Source organism: Macrosteles quadrilineatus, unplaced genomic scaffold, assembly GCF_028750875.1.
Source record: "Macrosteles quadrilineatus isolate MER2022 unplaced genomic scaffold, UCM_ALF_1.0 Scaffold_2__2_contigs__length_208266976, whole genome shotgun sequence".
Taxonomy (NCBI): domain Eukaryota; kingdom Metazoa; phylum Arthropoda; class Insecta; order Hemiptera; family Cicadellidae; genus Macrosteles; species Macrosteles quadrilineatus.
In genome coordinates this window covers 18,256,242-18,276,390 of record NW_026542595.1, presented here as the reverse complement: position 1 = coordinate 18,276,390, position 20,149 = coordinate 18,256,242, and the positions used below count along the sequence as shown (strand labels likewise).

The 20,149-nt window shown below is 36.0% G+C and overlaps 1 protein-coding gene across 1 annotated transcript in view; it reads right to left on the bottom strand.

The window, feature by feature from the left end:
* LOC128987429 (probable ATP-dependent RNA helicase spindle-E) overlaps positions 1 to 20,149 on the bottom strand; it is a 274,025-nt gene that overhangs the window by 213,544 nt on the left and 40,332 nt on the right. The window contains exons 7-8 of the mRNA XM_054408268.1: positions 17,496 to 17,722; positions 5,055 to 5,209 (exon numbers count right to left, since the gene is read on the bottom strand). Of these exons, the coding sequence (XP_054264243.1) occupies positions 5,055 to 5,209; positions 17,496 to 17,722 (382 nt within the window). The remainder of the gene's footprint in view (positions 1 to 5,054; positions 5,210 to 17,495; positions 17,723 to 20,149) is intronic.

Sequence of the window (20,149 nt, the reverse complement as noted above, 5' to 3'; positions counted from 1 at the left end):
TATTTAAGCTGTCGCCACCGATTGCGAACAGATAGCGCTGCAGATGGTTGTTCAATGCGTTACTAGGTAGCAGCACCAGCTAGTCACGGACTATTTAGATGCAATCTTTTAGTTTTAGTAGTAGTAAATGTGTTCCTGAGACTTTGCTGCAAAACATTAGTTTCCCTAAAATTGCTATATTACAATAACCTTGTCCAACTAAATCAGGGTTAAATTCAATATTACATTGTAAACTATATGTCTTTTGATTTTGTGAGATTTCGGTTTCAAATAATGCTATCAGAACATAAAAATTTATAGGAAAACCAGGAAAATTACAACAAAAACTAAGTTTTATTTGATGTTTACTACAAATACCGGGATTTATCTTTCTTATATATTTTCTTATTGTGTTATTATTCAAAATTAGCCTAATTAATAAAATAGTGACAACATGACAGTTAAAATTCAACAACGGGTAATGGAATTAAAAGGCAAACAAAAAAGTTTTACAAAATATGAATTATTGGCCTAGCACTGAAAGGGTTAAAGGAAATAAAATACAAAACAGATTAATTAATTATTTTGATAAACGATAGAAAGGTTATGGGATTGATTGAACTAAAATAACCGCAGGGAAACTCATAAGTAGAAAAGTCGTCAACCACAATCTGTTTAATCAGTACATCGTTAGAGAGAGAGAGAGGGAGAAAGAGAGAGATAGCAGATAGGGGCGTTTGATAGGGAACCTGAAAAAGTAAACAAACAAGGAACAACGACGCGACAATACTCGTTTATAGCCTTATAGTCTCGCCCACTACATTTGCACACATGACCACTTTTTGTTTCTTCCTTATCTTTCATCCGTCCCAAAATGGAATTCCTGAAATAGTTTGCTGGTATAATCTCCCCTCCCACACAAGGCGCAGTGCTCAGTGCGCACTGTAGGTTGTCACGGCAACCGTGTGTCGTCATAGCGACTAGCCAATCACACACTCGCACTGCGTTGTAGATTACGATACGAATAGCTGTGTTAAAAGACAACGCGATAGGTGGTAGTTTATCTCTTTTGTATCTCCTCAAAATTACGATCGATAATCAGATAATCATTGCGCAACGTAGAATTGTGATAACTTTGTTTTCAATAACAACACATATTAAGTGTTTTTATATGGACACAGTTAGTCTTTGACATTGCCTAGCCATATAAATTATTTTATTTAAAAAACCCGCCCTTGAAAAAACAAAAAAAGTATCTGTATTTGGATCCGAAGATCCGGATCCAGATCCGATTTTTTCAAGAACCGGATCCGGATCCGGTACCGACATTTTCTTGGATCCGGCCATCACTAGTCTTTGTTAATGCTGTACACTTTTCCCAAGAGTCTTCGATGGTTTACGGTATCGTAGGCGGCTGTTAAATCTACAAAAGCAACACCCGTGACCTGTTTTCTCTCAAACCCATCCAGGCCGGTCTGGCTCCATTGGAGGCCCTCGGCTAGATGGTGATTTGAGGCCCCCAGTCAGAAATAAAACAAGGACCATGGGGTGCTCTCACGGCAACAATTAGTTAGCATATATGTTTGCCGCATGCCGCAGGTTCATAAAAGGGGCCTAATGTGGTTTTAAATGATTAAAAGTTTTTGATAATTTTTATTAAATTAATAATTGCTAAATTTCCATAAATTAAAATCTTTGTATTTATAAATTTAATTCCAAGGTATCAATCAATTTAAATTTGTTATAAAATTTGCTCGTATTTCTATTTACCTTTACAGCTGCCATAAAATTTAAAGGCCTATTCTTAAAATTGTCTTAAGTCTTCAATTTAAAAATAAGACCAAAACCTAGTTCTTAGAGTTTTTGCCATACATGGTAAAAAAGCAAATCACGTACCACTTTTGAATTTTGAATACATCTATGAATGGACCACATTTACTGTTTATCACACACTTTACTCCATAGTTGTACTTCAGCAACAAAGACAAACAGAAATAATCAAAAGTATTTTAATTTAAACGTTGTAAGGCTTACAAAAAACTTCTGATGATTTCCGCCTGCCTGTTTGCGACTTCTCATTGTTAGCAGAATCGGAACTGAAACCAGCTAACCTGCTAACCATAAGTTCAAGCAGTTTGAATTTAATTTGTTTTTATTTTGAAATATTTCCTTTCCGTTTTTATTTTACTTGCGCCACTTGGGTGCACACGTTTCATTTTATAAACTGAACAATTCACGTGTTAGTAATTTTTCAAACAATACGTCATAACCAACTACGTAGGGATGACTGGAAACAGTCGTCGGTGATTAAACTATAGTCGTAACACCATACTCGACCTTTTGGTGTTGAGATGAGGCTGACTGGTTGAATAAAATCAGTTGTAGATAAACTGACGGACAGGAATTGGAAACAGTTTTTAGTGATGATACATAAAATGTAATTGCATTTATTTTTGTTGTTTAAAAAAATATAAAATTGCCAAGACACTGTGTTTTATATACTGATGATTTAGATTTTAATGCCTGTAGTAAAATCTGTTTTAAAAACCAGGTAACAAACAAATAGGAATATTTGTTATACTGAGTTAGAGACATTAGGCCTACTGAATAATTTAAATCTTGCAGTCATGTAATAACTAAAAATGTTTAATTAATTGTGAATGTTGTAATTCTATTACGTTTTATACCAAAGTAACAAAATATTAATGCAAATTGACAACAAACAATAGGAATCAAGCAGCAAACCTTTAATGTTTAAAGTAAAATTATATTCGATAATTTTCTTTGCAATTACTGAAACCACTGCACCGATTGAACGCCACCAGTTGTTGTTGTAGTGGAATTCTCTCGGTTTTTCATTCGACTGAAAACAAACCACTGGTTTTAAAAACAACTGATTGACAAATTGACTAGTCGATAGTTTTTTCCAGTCGGTTGTCCCATCACTATACAAAGAGCTACGCTCGCTTCGCTCGCTCCGCTCAACTAGTACAAGCGCTAAGCTGTCTGCTTGAGTCCAGACACCAGACATATCGCAGACGCGCCGGCACGGCAATGTCTCGTCACTACCGCAGAGCGCTGGGCACTGAGCTGATTCGAACGGTGCATTGCAGTGAGATCGGTGACTATCCTCTAGTACCGATTGACTATCACTGTACTTAGGGGCTACCCCTTACTGTAATTCAATTAAAAAATTGTCAAAAAATTGAGTATTGTTTATTTAAAATTGTTTTTGCAAGACTACGTTGCTGTGAAACAGTTAAACAAAATATTTTTTTATTATAACTAAATTTTTTGAATTGATTTTTTGGCTTTTGGAGGCCCCCTTGAGCCGGAGGCCCTCGGGGATCGCCGACTAGCCACCCTGGCCAGACCGGGCCTGAACCCATCCTCAATGTGTTGGGTCAGGTTTAAAACTTGGCCACAACAAGACTTGCCTGATCGAAAGCCTGCCTGTTGTGGAATGATCTTTTGTTCCAGAAAATCGCCGATTCGATTGAGTATCAGACGTTCTAAGATTTTATATGTGTTGTGGCATTAGAGAAACAGGTCGATAGTTCTTAGGATCGTTTGGATCTTTCCCAGGTTTGAGCAGTGCAGCCACACGGGCTTTCTCCATGCTTTTGGTACAGTATATGCATTTGGCTTACGCACATGTTCATGAGGCTCAACAACCATTGCATGGCATTTTTACCTAGGTTCTTAAGTTGTTCGACTCTGATCTCGTCAATACCTGGAGCTCTATTCGTCTTTAAGCTGGTAATGACTGCAGTTAGCTCAGACATGGTGAATGGTTCCTCCAGGAAGCGATTCTCACTTGCCACATCACACACATCAGGCTTCCGGTATTTCTTTCCATAGGTTTTGCTATTTAAAAGAAGATTGGTAGCGACCTGATCGACAGTAACTGTTGTAAAGTTGTCTTTTGGTTTTTTCACATCTCCAGTTATGTTCTTGAGGAACTTCCAGGCCCGTCTGCTGTTCACCTGCATATCTAAACTCTCCACAAGATCACACCACTAAGTTTTGCGGTTTTTGGCAATGACTGACATAAGCTCTTCACCTGCTTGAAGTATGTCCTCAGCAAAGGGATCATTGTCAAAGAGACCTTGGTATCGTTCTAGCAGTGGCTTTGCCTCTTCAGAGTCCTGCGATGTAATGGGTTCGACAGCCTCTAGGTACAATTTTTCTCGAAACCTGCTGGACAAGCTTGACGAAGAAGTCGTACATATCAGGTTGTGGAGGGATATTGGTGATTTCTCTGTCAATGATCTCCCTAAAACCCGTCCAGTTGGCCTTTTTGAAATTAAACCTGCGTCTTAGAGGAACAACTTCAGGTTTAACAACAGCACTAACGGTGCATACTAAAGGTCTGGGTTGAGTTCGGGAAATCGGATCACCTCTAGACTTTTCAAAAACTTACATGTTTGAATCATGAACAACCTAACAGTACTTCCACTTGAACCCACACATCATGTTGCCAATTATGATACCCTCTTAGATCTAATTGTCGTGTCCAATCATCAAGATATAATTCACCATGGGCAGCTTCCAGTCCCTTCAATATCTAAACATGACCTCATTTTCTGTGTGTACACAATCAAATCTCCTAAACCCAAAGCATAGCTTATTAAATATCAGGATCTTAAAAATATGAATGTGGCACAATTCATGCTAGATGTTCAATAAACTCCATGACACTTCATTCAAAATTTAAATTCCGTGAATGAAATGGTTCATGAGCTAAAATCTTCCATATTAAATCTCTTTGACAAGCATGCTCTCATCCTAACAAAGTGTGTGACAAAACAAGGACCTGATCCATGGATGACCCCAGAAATTAAAAGTTTGAAGGCTAAACGTGATAGCTTTTAAGGTAGAAGAGCTAGGCTTCAGGGGGACCCAAAACGAATATATCCACTCAAAACTCAAACTAGAAAATTTTGATGAAAACAATACTTTCTCCATATGCTATATAGTAATATAGAGGGAGAAAGAAGGAGAATAATTATCAACTATTCAAATTTGAAAGTTGAAATGAGCTTATGGAGGCTAAGGCCTAGGCTAACACCTACCATATTTGACATCTGGAATTGTCAAACTGCTCTCTGCTATATTGGTGGAGAGAATTACTTTTCTTGTATCTTCAGGAGCATATTGAACCACTTTCTCCTGTTCATCTTTTGTGATCGATGAATGGAGGGGACATAGCATTAAGTTTAATGCGTTCCTAGAAAAAAAGCAATAAATATGTTAGCAGGAAATTAAGACTGGTGAGCAAATGCAATAAGAGTCTCAATGATTCAATCCAAACCAGCCAAAGCAAGATAAAATAGGTAAAAGGTTGGATAGAACGGGAAATAGTAAAACTTATTTTTAAAAGATAAAAACTATTACGAACATGTTAAGACCTTCAGTTAAGTTTTTTTTTTTTTTTCCTATTGAAACCTTTTTTACCAGATTTTTCTGTTTTAACACATCAAAATAAAGTGAACAGCTTCTAACAAAGTAAAACCACAATTTGTTTATTTTTAAGAAATAAATAAGAAGACTCTTGACTCTCAAATGGACTTCATTTGCACTGGAACTAAGATATCAAAGTGGTATGCAAATACGCGGTGACAGCATGTACAGGGTCATCACTTTTTGTGTTGACAATAAACTGCATTAATGTCATCAACGCGACGGTGCTAGTAGTTTCAACTTTACCCAATAGAGACAGCAGAAAAAAACAAAATTAAAAAAAAATTTTTTTTTGTCTTGGAATAAGCAGACTTTTGGATTACCGAAGTTCGGATAAATTGGGACTCCACTGTACCAACAGACCTAGGGACATTAGCCCCTCTACAGTATGTAACCATGGCATTTCTCTGTATTTGTTATGTTTTATTTGTTGATCTTGTGTAAGGTATAAATTAATAATTGAATGAAATCAAAAAGAGCTTAAACATGTGGACTCAGGCTTCCTGAGTACTGGTGGGATTGCCGTTTGGTATCAGGAAGGTTTGTAATTTTTGGAATGGGTTGGAAAAATAACTTTAACTACACATTTACAAAGGTTTTTTGGTCTAAACGCTGAAAATGTTATCATAAAACAGCAATAACTTTCATAATAGCAATGTACAGTGAAGTTTTTTTATATATGAAAACTATATACAGGGTGATTGAAAAGTCTGGGTACGGCTTAATATTTTGAAAAATAATAAACGTAGACCTACAAAACTTGGAATCAAGTAACAAGGCATATACATCTATCTTAACACATATCCAGTGATCCGCTACCTCCTCAGGGGGACGGCCCACCAGGAGTCAGGAGAAAATCTTAAATGTAAGCATAGGTTGATATGCACATCAAATTAAAGGTCTATCTTTGTAGAATACAACGCAGCAAACCGCACTGGGTACGGCTTAATATTTTGAAAAATAATAAACGTAGACCTACAAAACTTGGAATCAAGTAACAAGGCATATACATCTATCTTAACACATATCCAGTGATCCGCTACCTCCTCAGGGGGACAGCCCACCAGGAGTCAGGAGAAAATCTTAAATGTAAGCATAGGTTGATATGCACATCAAATTAAAGGTCTATCTTTGTAGAATACAACGCAGCAAACCGCACTCAAAAAGGTTGACCCAGTACAAAATGGCAGCTGTTCAAAGATTCAAATAAATACCAATTTCTTTGAATACAAACCATTTTTATTAAATCTTTAAACAACCGTAATTTTTTAACGGATGGTCCTTTTTATTAAAAATCTCTTTAAAATGATATACATATCAACCTATGCTTACCTTAACAACTAGGGTGTTCGAAAAGTCTGTGTACGGCTTAATTTCTGCCATTTCTTACTGGATCGTCGTATTTAGATGTGGTAGGCGGCGTTTTACTCTACCAGCTAATGTTTTTACTGACTTTTGTAACTAGAAAATTATTTTATTAAATGTTATAACACAATAAAAAATGAATTTGTTGTCTTTATCAATAATAATAATTTACTAGTTACGCACTTGCAATGTTATTTTATTCACTAATTTTAAAATTACTATCTTAGAACAAAGTAATTACTCGCTAATGATTAGCAACTAACCTTTTTATTTACAATAAATGTTCAAATTGTTCTCCCATTGCAGTTTGACAGTGAGCTAGCCGGTTGTAGTAGCCATCCATAACATTGCGGAGCATTTCAGGAGGTATTTCCGCCGCTTCATGTAATATTCTTTGTTTTAAGTCATTTATGTTATTAGGCTTGGTTTGGTAAACTTTATCTTTTAAATATCCCCAAAAGAAATAATCTAAAGGCGACAGGTCTGGTGATCTAGCAGGCCATTCTATTCTTCCTCTCCGACCTATCCATTGTTCTCTAAATGTTTCATCCAAAAGATTACGTACATTTACCGCATAATGAGGGGGCGCTCCATCTTGTTGGAACCAAATAGAATTAAATTGTAATCCTAAATATTGGATAGCTGAAATGATTCTGTCAATTAACAAATTGCGGTATGTATCACCATTTAGATTTCCATTGATAAAAAAAGGACCTATTACATTGGATCCTATTAGGCCTGACCAAACATTCACTTTTTGTGGATGTTGGGTGTAGGCTTCTCTCTTCCAGTGAGGGTTTGTATCTGACCAGTGACCAGTACAACCAGTTATGTCGGTTGACATTTCCATTTAACAAAAAGCTTGCTTCATCTGAAAAAATAATGTTTTTAACAAAATTCTGGTCTGTATCTAACCTTTGCATCATTGTATCGCAGTATTCCATACGTCTATCAAAATCGTCCTCGGATAGTTCTTGTACAAGATGTATCTTGTAAGGGTGGTATTTATTAGAATTTAAAATTTTCCATACAGAATATGAACTAATGTTATACTCAGTACCAAGATTCCTAAGAGTCGAATGTGGCTCTTCCATGACTGTTACAAGCACGTCGGTAGCCACATCTTCGTTAGTCGCTGTTTTAGGTCTGCCACTGCGAGGAAGATCTTTTACAGTTCCATGTTCTTCGAAACGGTGGATGGTGGTGACAACACCATTTTTTTAAATAGGTGGTCGATTCGGAAATCGTTCATTAAATAAATCTGCCACGGCTTGATAAGAGCGCTTGAGATCACCATATCCACTCATAATGAGAATATTAATTCTGTCAATTTCTGATATTTCCATTCCTCTTTCGGTACTAACTTGAAATTAAACAATGTTAAACTAGAAACAAATAACACTGTACTCACACTCACATACAATATAAAAGAACTGAGAACTGATAATGGGATTTTCCGTAACATAAGGGCTGTTGGACTTTGTCTGTTGTTGATAACAACTTGAAATAAAGGAGGGAAAACCCAGGTCATTTTGTCTAGCATTAGACAGTGACAACATTCATGAATGGAAATTTTTCAAACTAGTTAACAGTAAACATCCAAGTTCCTCTTAAATAAATTAGTTTAAACACTTAAAATTATTTAAGTGGATAATTTCAACACTTAAATTCTACCATTGTTTTTGTTGGTGAGATTAGTTAACTTATCACTTCGTTTTAGAATTAAATTTTTTTTACTTTTTTATACCAGTCAGAAATGGCAGCGCATAATGTACTTCAATTCACAATGTGTACCTAAAACAACCCGCCATTTCTGTTTGGATACATGTATTTTGAGATGCAGTTTGCGGCATTCAACTCTACTAACTGAGCTCTTAGAAGTAAGGTATCACTCGACCCGTGCTTACATTTAAGATTTCTATGACTTCCTCTGTGGGCCGTCCCCCCATGGTTGGCATGTCATGGCAATAGCAAGGAAAAAGTTTACATCACCATATGACACTGTGCAAAGTTTAATGTTTTCTGCTACGGTTTGTAAAATTTATAAAAGCCGTACCCAAACTTTTCGAACACCCTAGTTTTTAAGGTAAGCATAGGTTGATATGCATATCATTTTAAAGAGCTTTTTAAGCAAAGAAGAATGCCGCAAACCGCATTTAAAAAGGACCATCCGTTAAAAAATTACGGTTGTTTAAAGATTTAATAAAAATTGTTTGTATTCAAAGAAATTGGTATTTATTTGAATCTTTGAACAGCTGCCATTTTGTACTGGGTCCCTGAGGAGGTAGCGGATCACTGGATATGTGTTAAGATAGATTTATATGCCTTGTTACTTGATTCCAAGTTTTGTAGGTCTACGTTTATTATTTTTCAAAATATACCCAGACTTTTCAATCACCCTGTATAAAACATACTCCCAAGTGTTGGTTAGTCTATGATAAAAAGATTGCCTATTGGACAGTAGTCAAAGAAAAAACACTGTCGAGTGCCGACTACCGTGAGAGTGGAATGGAAGTGAGTTGCAGTTCAGCACAATGTAGTCTGTTGTTGGCAACCAGCGGCGATGGCGGCGGCTTCCCACGTATTCTCATTTCTCATCTTACTCACGTAATTTTACTCATTTAATGAAAAAAAAAGATGCGTGGCTTAATTTTACAAAATTTTTTCAAAGTCCATATTGATAGCATATTTTTTTAATATTTAGAACTGTGTTATGGTGCCTGTATGGTAAACAAGAGACAATGATGTTTACGCCACACTACATTATTTTGACGAACTTCCCACGCAAGGATTTAGTCCAGAAAACAGCTGTTTGCCGCCAGCTTATTCAAATGGAGTTTCATTGCGTACTACTGTACTGTAATGAGTTTTACCGGACACCAATCAGCTGATTATACTGTATTTGGGTGACAATGAGTGGTTATAAACAAAAACATAACCTCTCTTAAAGGTAATGACTAGTGATTTTTAGTCCTTTAGTTGGTGGTAATATGCAAGGAGTTGTACATATTTAATAGTATGGCGTAAACTATCGTACGTAACTCGTCCAAAATGTGTTAATCAGACTCGTATGGCAATCCCGTACTCGACTTTGCCTCGCACGACCACACTCGTCCGGTAAACAATTATTTTCAGGACTAGTAACGTAGTATACTATTGTGTAAGAAGAATCCTTTAAAACCTTTTTTACAACACACTTTAAATTTCTTTTAGCGAATTTCCCATATAGGGAATAAGCTATTACCGTAGTACTCATGGTAAGACCTCGACCCGGGACCGATTTACTTTTTTGTTTTGAGGTCCCTAGAGGCCAAAAACACCAGCCGTTCAAATTCTTATATATATATATAATATATATATATATATAATATATATATACAGGGTGACAAAAAAGTCTGGAAACGGCTTAATATCTTGTTAACTAAATCTGTTAGAAAATTCAAACTTTTCACATCAACTTACATGTATAAAAACTACTTTTTCCAAGCATTTTCATGTTTTTACCTCCAGCAGGGGACGACCCATGAGGAGTAGGTACATAATCTTTAATGTAAGCATAGGTTGATATGCACATCATTTTAAAGGTCTGGTCAAGTGGAGTTCATTGCCGGAAACCGCATCTCAAAAGGTTCATTCGTTACAAAATGGGGGCATTTCAAAGTTCTTGTGGAATATACCTTTACAGGCCTTAATATTGGTAAATACTCGTATTAAACATTATCTTGAGAGCTGAAACTGTATTTTAAAGTCAACTAGCTCATAGACTAAATTTATTCAATCTTCAAAACAAATTTAACCGGGTATCAGATTTCCCGGCTAATTTTGACTATGAGTATTTACCATTACTAAGGCCTGTGCAGGTATATTCCGCAAGAACTTTGAAATGCCGCCACTTTGTAGTGGATGAACCTTTTTTGACGCGGTTTCCGGCAATGAACTCCACTTGACCAGACCTTTAAAATTACCATATCAACCTACGCTTACATTAAAGATTATGTACCTACTCCTCATGGGCCGTGCCCTGGTGAAGGTACAAAAATGGTAATGCTTGCAAAAAGTAGTTTTCATACATATAAGTTGATGTGAAAGTTCTGAATTTTCTAACGAATTTAGTTAAAAAGATATCAAGCCGTTTCCAGACTTTTTTGTCACCCAGTATATATATAATATATATATTTATATATATATGTGTCCGTTAGCGTGATAACTCGAGCAAAAATCATCCGATTTTGATGAAATTTGGTACAAACCTGTAAACCTACATTTATTTTAACGAGTTCGCGAACCAGCATGATCGGACTATGGAAACGGGGGTTTATGGGGGGTTTTATGGGGTAAAAATAGGTTTTCCCCATTTTTGACCCTAAAACCACAAAATTTCACAATTTCTTTCCAAACCATTTTGTAGAGCTTAAAAATACAAATAATTTAGTATATTGAAGCGTTATTGTGCGCCTAATGATTACTGAGAAAATTCAAAAAAATTGTAAATTTAAAATTCCCATGTTATTCTTATGGAGAATAAGTCAACTTTTGTAGTTTGCTTGTTTATGAACTTATTTTTATTGAATTTGGAAAATACATTAATTTCTTACTAAACTATTAACATTTTGCAACAAAAAACACTTTTTCACCCTCCCTGTTGCAGCAAACCTAAGAACTTATTAAACTAATTCTATTTAAATAATTAATAAATATGATATTTTTAAGGAGGCATTTGAGTGTAAATCGAATCAGGCAAATGAAAATTCGCTTAGTCTGTAGGTTTGCTGCGGCGGGGGTATTTTGACGGCCTGACCCAACTCTTCAATTAACCTACCAAGTACTACCAACGTGACTTAGTGAACTACATGCACACCAACTATAGACTTTTCATGACCAACTATAGAATGAGACTGATCTCGCATCCACTAAGAATTTTTAAATGAGTAAAAAAAAAACAAACTAGGAAATGCAGTTTCAAGAAAAGGATATAAAAAGAAAAATATAGGTACTTTGGTATTATCCAGAGGCCACCCTTAATACAGTAGTCACAGTTAGTCTGGGCGCGCGGGCCCTTGAGTACTAACCGTCCCCCACGCCAAAGCCATGAAGACAGCGCTGAAGAACCCCAGAGAGCCGTGTGGGCCAGATGTTTTTGGAAATGAGCAATAAACACTCCCTTCTACACCCCCCGACCTAGCGCGGCCACGCACCAAGACTAGCTGCGACTACTGTACAGCGCTACGGCGGTTGTGTTAGGTTGGGTTATCACTAGAGGTGTGCGGATATCCGAAAAATCGGGTCGGATTCGGTTCGGTTCGGATTAGAGGTGTGCGGATAGTGAAATTTCATTTCGGATCGGATAGTTGAGGCTCGGTTCGGATCGGATCGGATATTGGGAGGTTCGGATTCGGATATTTTCGGATTCGGATAGTTCGGCGCGGTTAATAATAAGCTGCATATGTATTTTTAACCTACAAAACAATGTAAAGCTGTGTAAATAAACTTAAATGACGATTTGAACTATAGAATTTCAAATTAGCCAAGTCCACAGTTTTCTCTCTCTTGAAAATCACAATTCACAACATTTATTTTCAAAAGTTGGTTGCTTGAATTAAGTACACTAGCAGCCGAAATCTTCACAAACACCTTAGCTCAGCAGGACTGATGTCAAACGTTTGGGCTTGTTTACTTGAGGTTATGTTTTATCTTGTTTCCTGGTTCTCACAAGCCAAGGAGTTCGATCTCAAGTTTATTTTCACATTGTATTTCCTTACGTTTTTGGAAAGGATTATTGGGCTTAAGTGGCATTTTGTGGGTTTGCCAAGTGTAGAAAACATCACTAATGCACTAAATTGGCTCTAGCTCACGATTTGATGTTGGGCAATTAGACTTTATAACTGTGTAACCCTGAATTTATAAATTGAATTCTACACATATTCACTGCCAAACATAATTCAGTAGAACCTTGATGAACCGAAAATTACACTAGCCTACATAACTTCATTACCCCAAGTAAAATACCAAGATAATCTTTATACTGTAATTGTATTTGAATCGTATAATCTTAGTTTGTTAAAAATGGATTGTATGTTCAACAATAATTGCAGTCCATTATTGTTAAGCAGTATGGTCCCAAATTATTGTTTTTGATTTTGAAACATCACAGTTCATTTGACAAAATTATAATTGCAGCAGCCCAATGTCAAGTCACCCGCGCTTGTGCAATAGTTTGTTTACAAGCTTTCTCCAGACCACGGGGGAGGGGAGGGTCTGATAAGCAGATAAGCCGTCTATTGTTCACCCCCAAGAAGGTCCGACCCTCATTAGTGCCGCTCGGCTGCACTCAGTGGGGAACCCAATACCACAAATCAATCTTTTTAATAAATACAAATATTTGGTAATAATTGTTTTATTAATATTCACCTTCAAATTTAAATAAATTTGAAGTAAAATTTAACAAAAATCGGCCATTTGGACCGATTATTAATACAGGACCAAATACCAATAAAGTAGTACATTCATTGGTAATTAAATAATAGGTAAACATTTACCGATTTTCGTCAAGTTTTACCCCCTGCTGTGCGCTATGTCACAAAAGCTGATAACGACATGGGTGATTAGTAACCATGGCAACTTGTTGAATGCGTGATAAGGGAAACCCAAGAAATAGAAGAACAAAGAGAAAGAATAACGACGTTGTTATCTTTATACCCTTTTTACAATTTCCTTATTTTTTGTTATCTTTATGTAAGATTTTATGATTTTGTTTTATGGGTTTATAAAATAATTCTTTTTAACTACGGGAATATCAATTTATAATTTATCAACATGCTTCTCTTCTGAAACAGCAATACCGGATGCATAATAAAGGTCAATGACCTAAAATATCACGATTGTGCAATATTGTATTTTGATGTTGAAATTAAAATCACGACAAAAGTTTGTATATATCCATGGTCCCTATCGTTTAATCATTTAATATGTACACAATAAATGCTAAATAATCGTGGTTAGTTCTGACTTTAATTTTTATTATTCAAAGTTTCTACACAGTATGACAATCCAAAGTCAAACCGGGCAATGAATACCCAAAAAACAACGTATCTTGTTCTGTGATTGGAATACCACATATAACTGGACATCTTCACAACTGAAAAAATCTTCCAGTTTATAAAAGGGGTGTCCCAACAACCATAAGTAAAGCTTATTTTTAAATTCTTTTAATGGCCTATTTGCAATTAGCTTTTGAAAAACATTGTATATTTTTATAGATAAAATTATGTGGCTACTTGAGGTTGTATTTAAATGATGTGTTTCTAAAGCAGCATTATTTTTGTTTCGTGTATTATATATAGCTTCAAGGTCTTACCCACCCCTTCCCCCTCCGGTCCTTCTTGACTCACTACCCGCACTCCTTTCGAGGTCATTGCCCAACCCCTCCCACCCTTCTATTGTGTTGCCTTTCTATTGTTTCTATTCTGACTTTTTTTCGGGAAACATTTAATCTATTGTTTACGTAACATCACAGTAGTAGGCTAGATTTTTCTACTTTGAAACTTTCATTTGACTATGGTAGTTCTTTTCTGCTTTATGTCTGTTCGTTCCAGACGACTCTAATCGTAAAGCAAAACAGCCGATAACGACTAAACTAGTTATCGGTATTGCATCATACGGCTTCTTGCCGTTTGCTGTTAGGTCGTTGGAAACGTATTGCTGTAATTTTGTCCTGGGAAACTAATGGTGGTTATGGAGATTAAGTTTTCTGTCAAAAACGTCAAAATATATTGTCTATCCGAAAAAGTCGGATATATAACGGATAGTGTCGGATATCGAATTTGGGCTCGGTTCGGATACGGATATCCGAACCGAACCGAATCCGACCCGATTTTTCGGATATCCGCACACCTCTAGTTCGGATATCCGTATCCGAACCGAGCCCAAATTCGATATCCGACACTATCCGTTATATATCCGACTTTTTCGGATAGACAATATATTTTGACGTTTTGGACAGAAAACCTCCATAACCACCATTAGTTTCCCAGGACAAAATTGCAGCAATACGTTTCCAACGACCTAACAGCAAACGGCAAAGAAGCCGTATGATGCAATACTGATAACTAGTTTAGTCGTTATCGGCTGTTTCGCTTTACGATTAGATTCGTCTGGAACGAACAGACACAAAGCAGAAAAGAACTACCATGGTCAAATGAAAGTCAACTCGTGCTTGTCTTGCTCCTGATACTAGGGGCGCTGCGTAATAGTTTTTTACAGTACTGTTTCAAAGTAGAAAAATCTAGCCTACTACTGCGATGTTACGTAAACAATAGATTAAATGTTTCCCGGAAAAAAGTCAGAATAGAAACAATAGAAAGGCAACACAATAGGTGGGAGGGGTTGGGCAATGACCTCGAAAGGAGCGCGGGTAGTGAGTCAAGTAGGACCGGAGGGGGAAGGGGTGGGTAAGACCTTGAAGCTATATATAGACTTGCACTACTTCCCTAAACCGAAAGGACTGGCCGGAGAGTGGTATTCCAATGACAGGACAAGATACGTTGTTTTTTGGGTATTCATTGCCCGGTTTGACTTTGGATTGTCTTACTGTGTAGAAACTTTGAATAATAAAAAATAAAGTTAGAACTAACCACGATTATTTAGCATTTATTGTGTACATATTAAATGATTAAACGATAGGGACCATGGATATATACAAACTTTTGTCGTGATTTTAATTTCAACATCAAAATACAATATTGCACAATCGTGATATTTTAGGTCATTGACCTTTAATATGCATCCGGTATTGCTGTTTCAGAAGAGAAGCACGTTGATAAATTATAAATTGATATTCCCGTAGTTAAAAAGAATTATTTTATAAACCTATAAAACAAAATCATAAAATCTTACATAAAGATAACAAAAAATAACGGAAATTGTAAAAAGGGAATAAAGATAACAACGTCATTATTCTTTCTCTTTGTTCTTCTATTTCTTGGGTTTCCCTTATCACGCATTCAACGTCGTTATCAGCTTTTATGACATAGCGCACAGCAGGGGGTAAAACTTGACGAAAATCGGTAAATTTTTACCTATTATTTAATTACCAATGAATGTACTACTTTATTGGTATTTGGTACTGTATTAATAATCGGTCCAAATGGCCGATTTTTGTCAAATTTTACATCAACTTTATTTAAATTTCAAGGTGAATATTAATAAAACAATTATTACGGTGTAAACGCGGCTTTAAAAGATTGATTTGTGGTATTGGGTTCCCCACTGAGTGCAGCCGAGCGGCACTAATGAGGGTCGGACCTTCTTGGGGGTGAACAATAGACGGCTTATCAGACCCTCCCCTCCCCTCCCCCGTGGTCTGGAGAAAGCTTGTAAACAAACTATTGCACAAGCGCGGGTGACTTGACATTGGGCTGCTTCAATTATAATTTTGTCAAATGAACTGTGATGTTTCAAAATCAAAAACAATAATTTGGGACCATACTGCTTAACAATAATGGACTGGAATTATTGTTGAACATACAATCCATTTTTAACAAACTAAGATTATACGATTCAAATACAATTATAAAGATTATCTTGGTATTTTACTTGGGGTAATGAAGTTATGTCTAGGCTAGTGTAATTCACGGTTCATCAAGATTCTACTGAATTATGTTTGGCAGTGAATATGTGTAGAATGCAATTTATAAATTCAGGGATACACACCTTTTACACAGTTATAAAGTCTAATTGCCCAACATCAAATCGTGAGCTAGAGCCAATTTAGTGCATTAGTGATTCTACACTTGGCAAACCCACAAAATGCCACTTAAGCCCAATAATCCGTTCCAAAAACGTAAGGAAATACAATGTGAAAATAAACTTGAGATCGAACTCCTTGGCTTGTGAGAACCAGGAAACAAGATCAGCTTTACATTGTTTTGAAGGTTAAAAATACATATGCAGCTTATTATTAACTGCGCCGAACTATCAGAATCCGAAAATATCCGAATCCGAACCTCCCAATATCCGATCCGAACCGAGCCTCAACTATCCGATCCGAATCCGATCCGAAATGAAATTTCACTATCCGCACACCTCTAGACAAATATGTTTGTAGGCCTCTTTTCGTTATGAATCGAATGATACCGTTATGATGATGATGAGTCATTACTTCGCCCTCCAAGTCCCTTCCAAGTAGACCAAGATCAGGTCGTTGACCGGAGCGTGCGCATCACCTGTCACCGCCTGTATCTCAGGTATCGTTACTCATCTGGTATCGTTAGATTCATAATGAAACGAGGAAAGTCCTACAAACATATTTATGATAACCCAACCTAACATAACTGCCGCAGCGCGCTGTATACCTACTTGGCGGAGACAATATCTGTGGCAGCGACGCATTCAATTCAATCCTCACCGACAATGCTGCCTTCTAGGAAGCAGAACTTAAAAGCCGCTAATTGTAATCATGTCAAATTTGGACAGTAAGTTAATTAAAGTATGTTCTTTCCAATTATATTAGTTATTTTTGGTCGAGGGAAAATAATCCCTCTAAAACAAGTGGCCTCCGGATAGTACCAAAGTACCAAAATATATTTTGTCATATAATAATACTATATTTCACTGAAAAATTAATTTACTTATTACTGTTATGTTTTGAAATCTTCTTTGGACAGATGAATTACCAAACAAACCATACTTACTCTGGGTCGATTTTCCTTTGCATTTGATCTTCTTTGCTGAGAATTTCATACAAAGTTTCAATTTGATGAAGACCAGGCAAGAAAATTAACACGGCTCCCTTCTTTTCATTGCTTCTCCTGGATTTATAATCTTCCATGTCAATATTGTTAAAACCTCTGATCAACAATGGAACAAACTTGTATGCCTCCTCACTAATTGTTGGTTCATCAAACTTGATGTTTGCAAGCTACAATAAACAAATGCAACTTTTAGGACAATACATTGAAAAATATTAGGCTATTAAAATGTAAGAGTATGAGACAAATTTTACCTTACAAATTAAGTCACATGTACATGAAAGTTTTTCTATATAAAAAACTTTTATTTCATCCCTGGCACCTAAGTTCATCAAAATCCAGCGACTTTCCAATGATTATAGGCTACTAGTTACACTTTCCTTGCTGATTCATGAATATTTGCACATGTACGTGAGTGGAAGGGGGTGCCGATGTGTGCAATGTCAGAAATAAAGGACAGCACCTTGCTACAATATCTGCCATGTCCCTAAATGAAAGGTGAAAGCCCCCAAAACTTGAAATATGTAACCTTGACTGTCATTTGGGCCAACGATCAACATTTTTTAGAAAAATAACCCAACATTAAAAATTGTAGTGAAAAATCATTACTTAAGACAAAAATATTAGTTTTAATTTGCCAGTCATAACCAAGTCTTACTTCGTTCATCTTTATTATTTCTTCTTTAAATGGCATCTGCTTAAATATTTCCTTATAGAACGTGATAAAATTATACTGATTTAAAAAAATTATTCCTTTAGTGGGTCTTTTATCTTTATCTGTCATTTATCCAAAATAATAAAATAATTCTTATATAAAAGATAAGTCTTTGAATTAGTCTTCATTCCAATAGGCTTGGTGTAAGCTTCATTTCAAATTTGGAAGGTGTAAGGCGGGATAAACTTAAAGAGTGGCTTAACAGAACAGCACCAACCAATGTCAATTTATTGGAAAAACTTAGATTGTATCCCAAAGATTGGAAAAATTATTTACTTACTCTTTAAAAAATTAATTAATTATTACTCTATCTACACTAGGCAATGTCACTGAACAATACAAAACACTCGATATGTGGCACAACACAAAGACTGAGCAGAAGATAAAGTTAGGTTATGACAATGACCGTGCCTAACCTCAAAATGAACATGAATCAAAATAATGCTACTACTGTTGGCCTTCTTCGGCCTGCCGGCGACCACATACACGTACCGATCGGCCGGCCGGCGTGGACTGTTCAGGCCGGGCTTACAGTTTCAAGGACAAGAAAAAGATGAATATACCATCACCAGTATATTCATCTTTTCTTGTGTTCTTTTTCACATGCATTTGCAGATGTGGAATGTTTATTAATATTCTCCACCCATGTACTATATTATATCGATACTATTATGCCTACTTCGGAAAGTCCTAGGGGAAGCTGATTTGCATTTTCAACTACATCTTGAGTAAACAAAACCACATGCCCCTTACACCACTTTTAGCTGAACCAACCTTTCATATACATATTTTCCAAAGGTACTATCTGTGATAACAACCAATTTTCTACTTTTGAGAGATTTTTAGTGCTGGTGGCTGAGGAATAACTTTCATATTGTTCCAAAAGGCTTGAGACATTACTGTATTTCTTTTTATAATGTAGAAGTACACCGATTGCAGAAAACGATGATGTCTGGCATTTCAATGTCTCTAGGAAAGACATTTAGTTTTTCATTGGGCCTAATGTAATGGACAACTCTTTGTTTTTTAAGGAAAATCTAAAAATGTTAATTTTTATAATTATACCCATTGATTAACTTATGTAACCTGAACAGGTGATTAAAGCAGTTTTAAAATAATGATTGTTCTGTGGCACTTTTGATTGTTTCAAACAGTTTTGCTTATCAAAAAACCACAAGTAATCAATATATAACAAATTATACAGTCACTAAAAATCATCAAATAATTTATTTTTGTAAAAAATTACAACCAACTTTAAACGCTCTAAAAAGAATTAAATAATTTCAATAAAGTAAACTTTTGTATTAGTCAAGTACACATATTTCAAGGTGCGGCTCTAATTGCAAATATGAATAAAATAAAAGATTGAGAGTGTATTTTGATTTCAATAAATTGTAGCTGGATAACATAAACATATAAAAAACTAAGGGTGTGCGAAGCAGCAAACAATTTTCGATTCGAAGCAACAATTCGGTTCAAAAGATTTTTCAATTTGATTCGATGCAACTCGATTTGAAGCAATACAGCATTTTTCTATTCATACTTGTCAATGGAGTGAATTATACCTTCCGCAAAGATTCGTGGCGGCTGAGGGATTAGGACTGTTGGGGGTGGTGTCCCAGCCCCTAAATTAGCCCTCGCTCGGCTGCTCTGGGGTTTGACCATGAGTCACCCACTAGGCTCAATACATAGTTGGTAAAATGTTTGTATACCACCATAATGTGTAATAAATAATGTCATTTTTGTAACCTGCATCAAATAACAAGAACATTGAGCCCAAACACGAAATAATTGTGATGATATTAAGCATACCACGACAAGAAAACTGTTTATTATGTTAAAACCAAATGTATACTTAATATCGTCGCAATTATTTCGTATT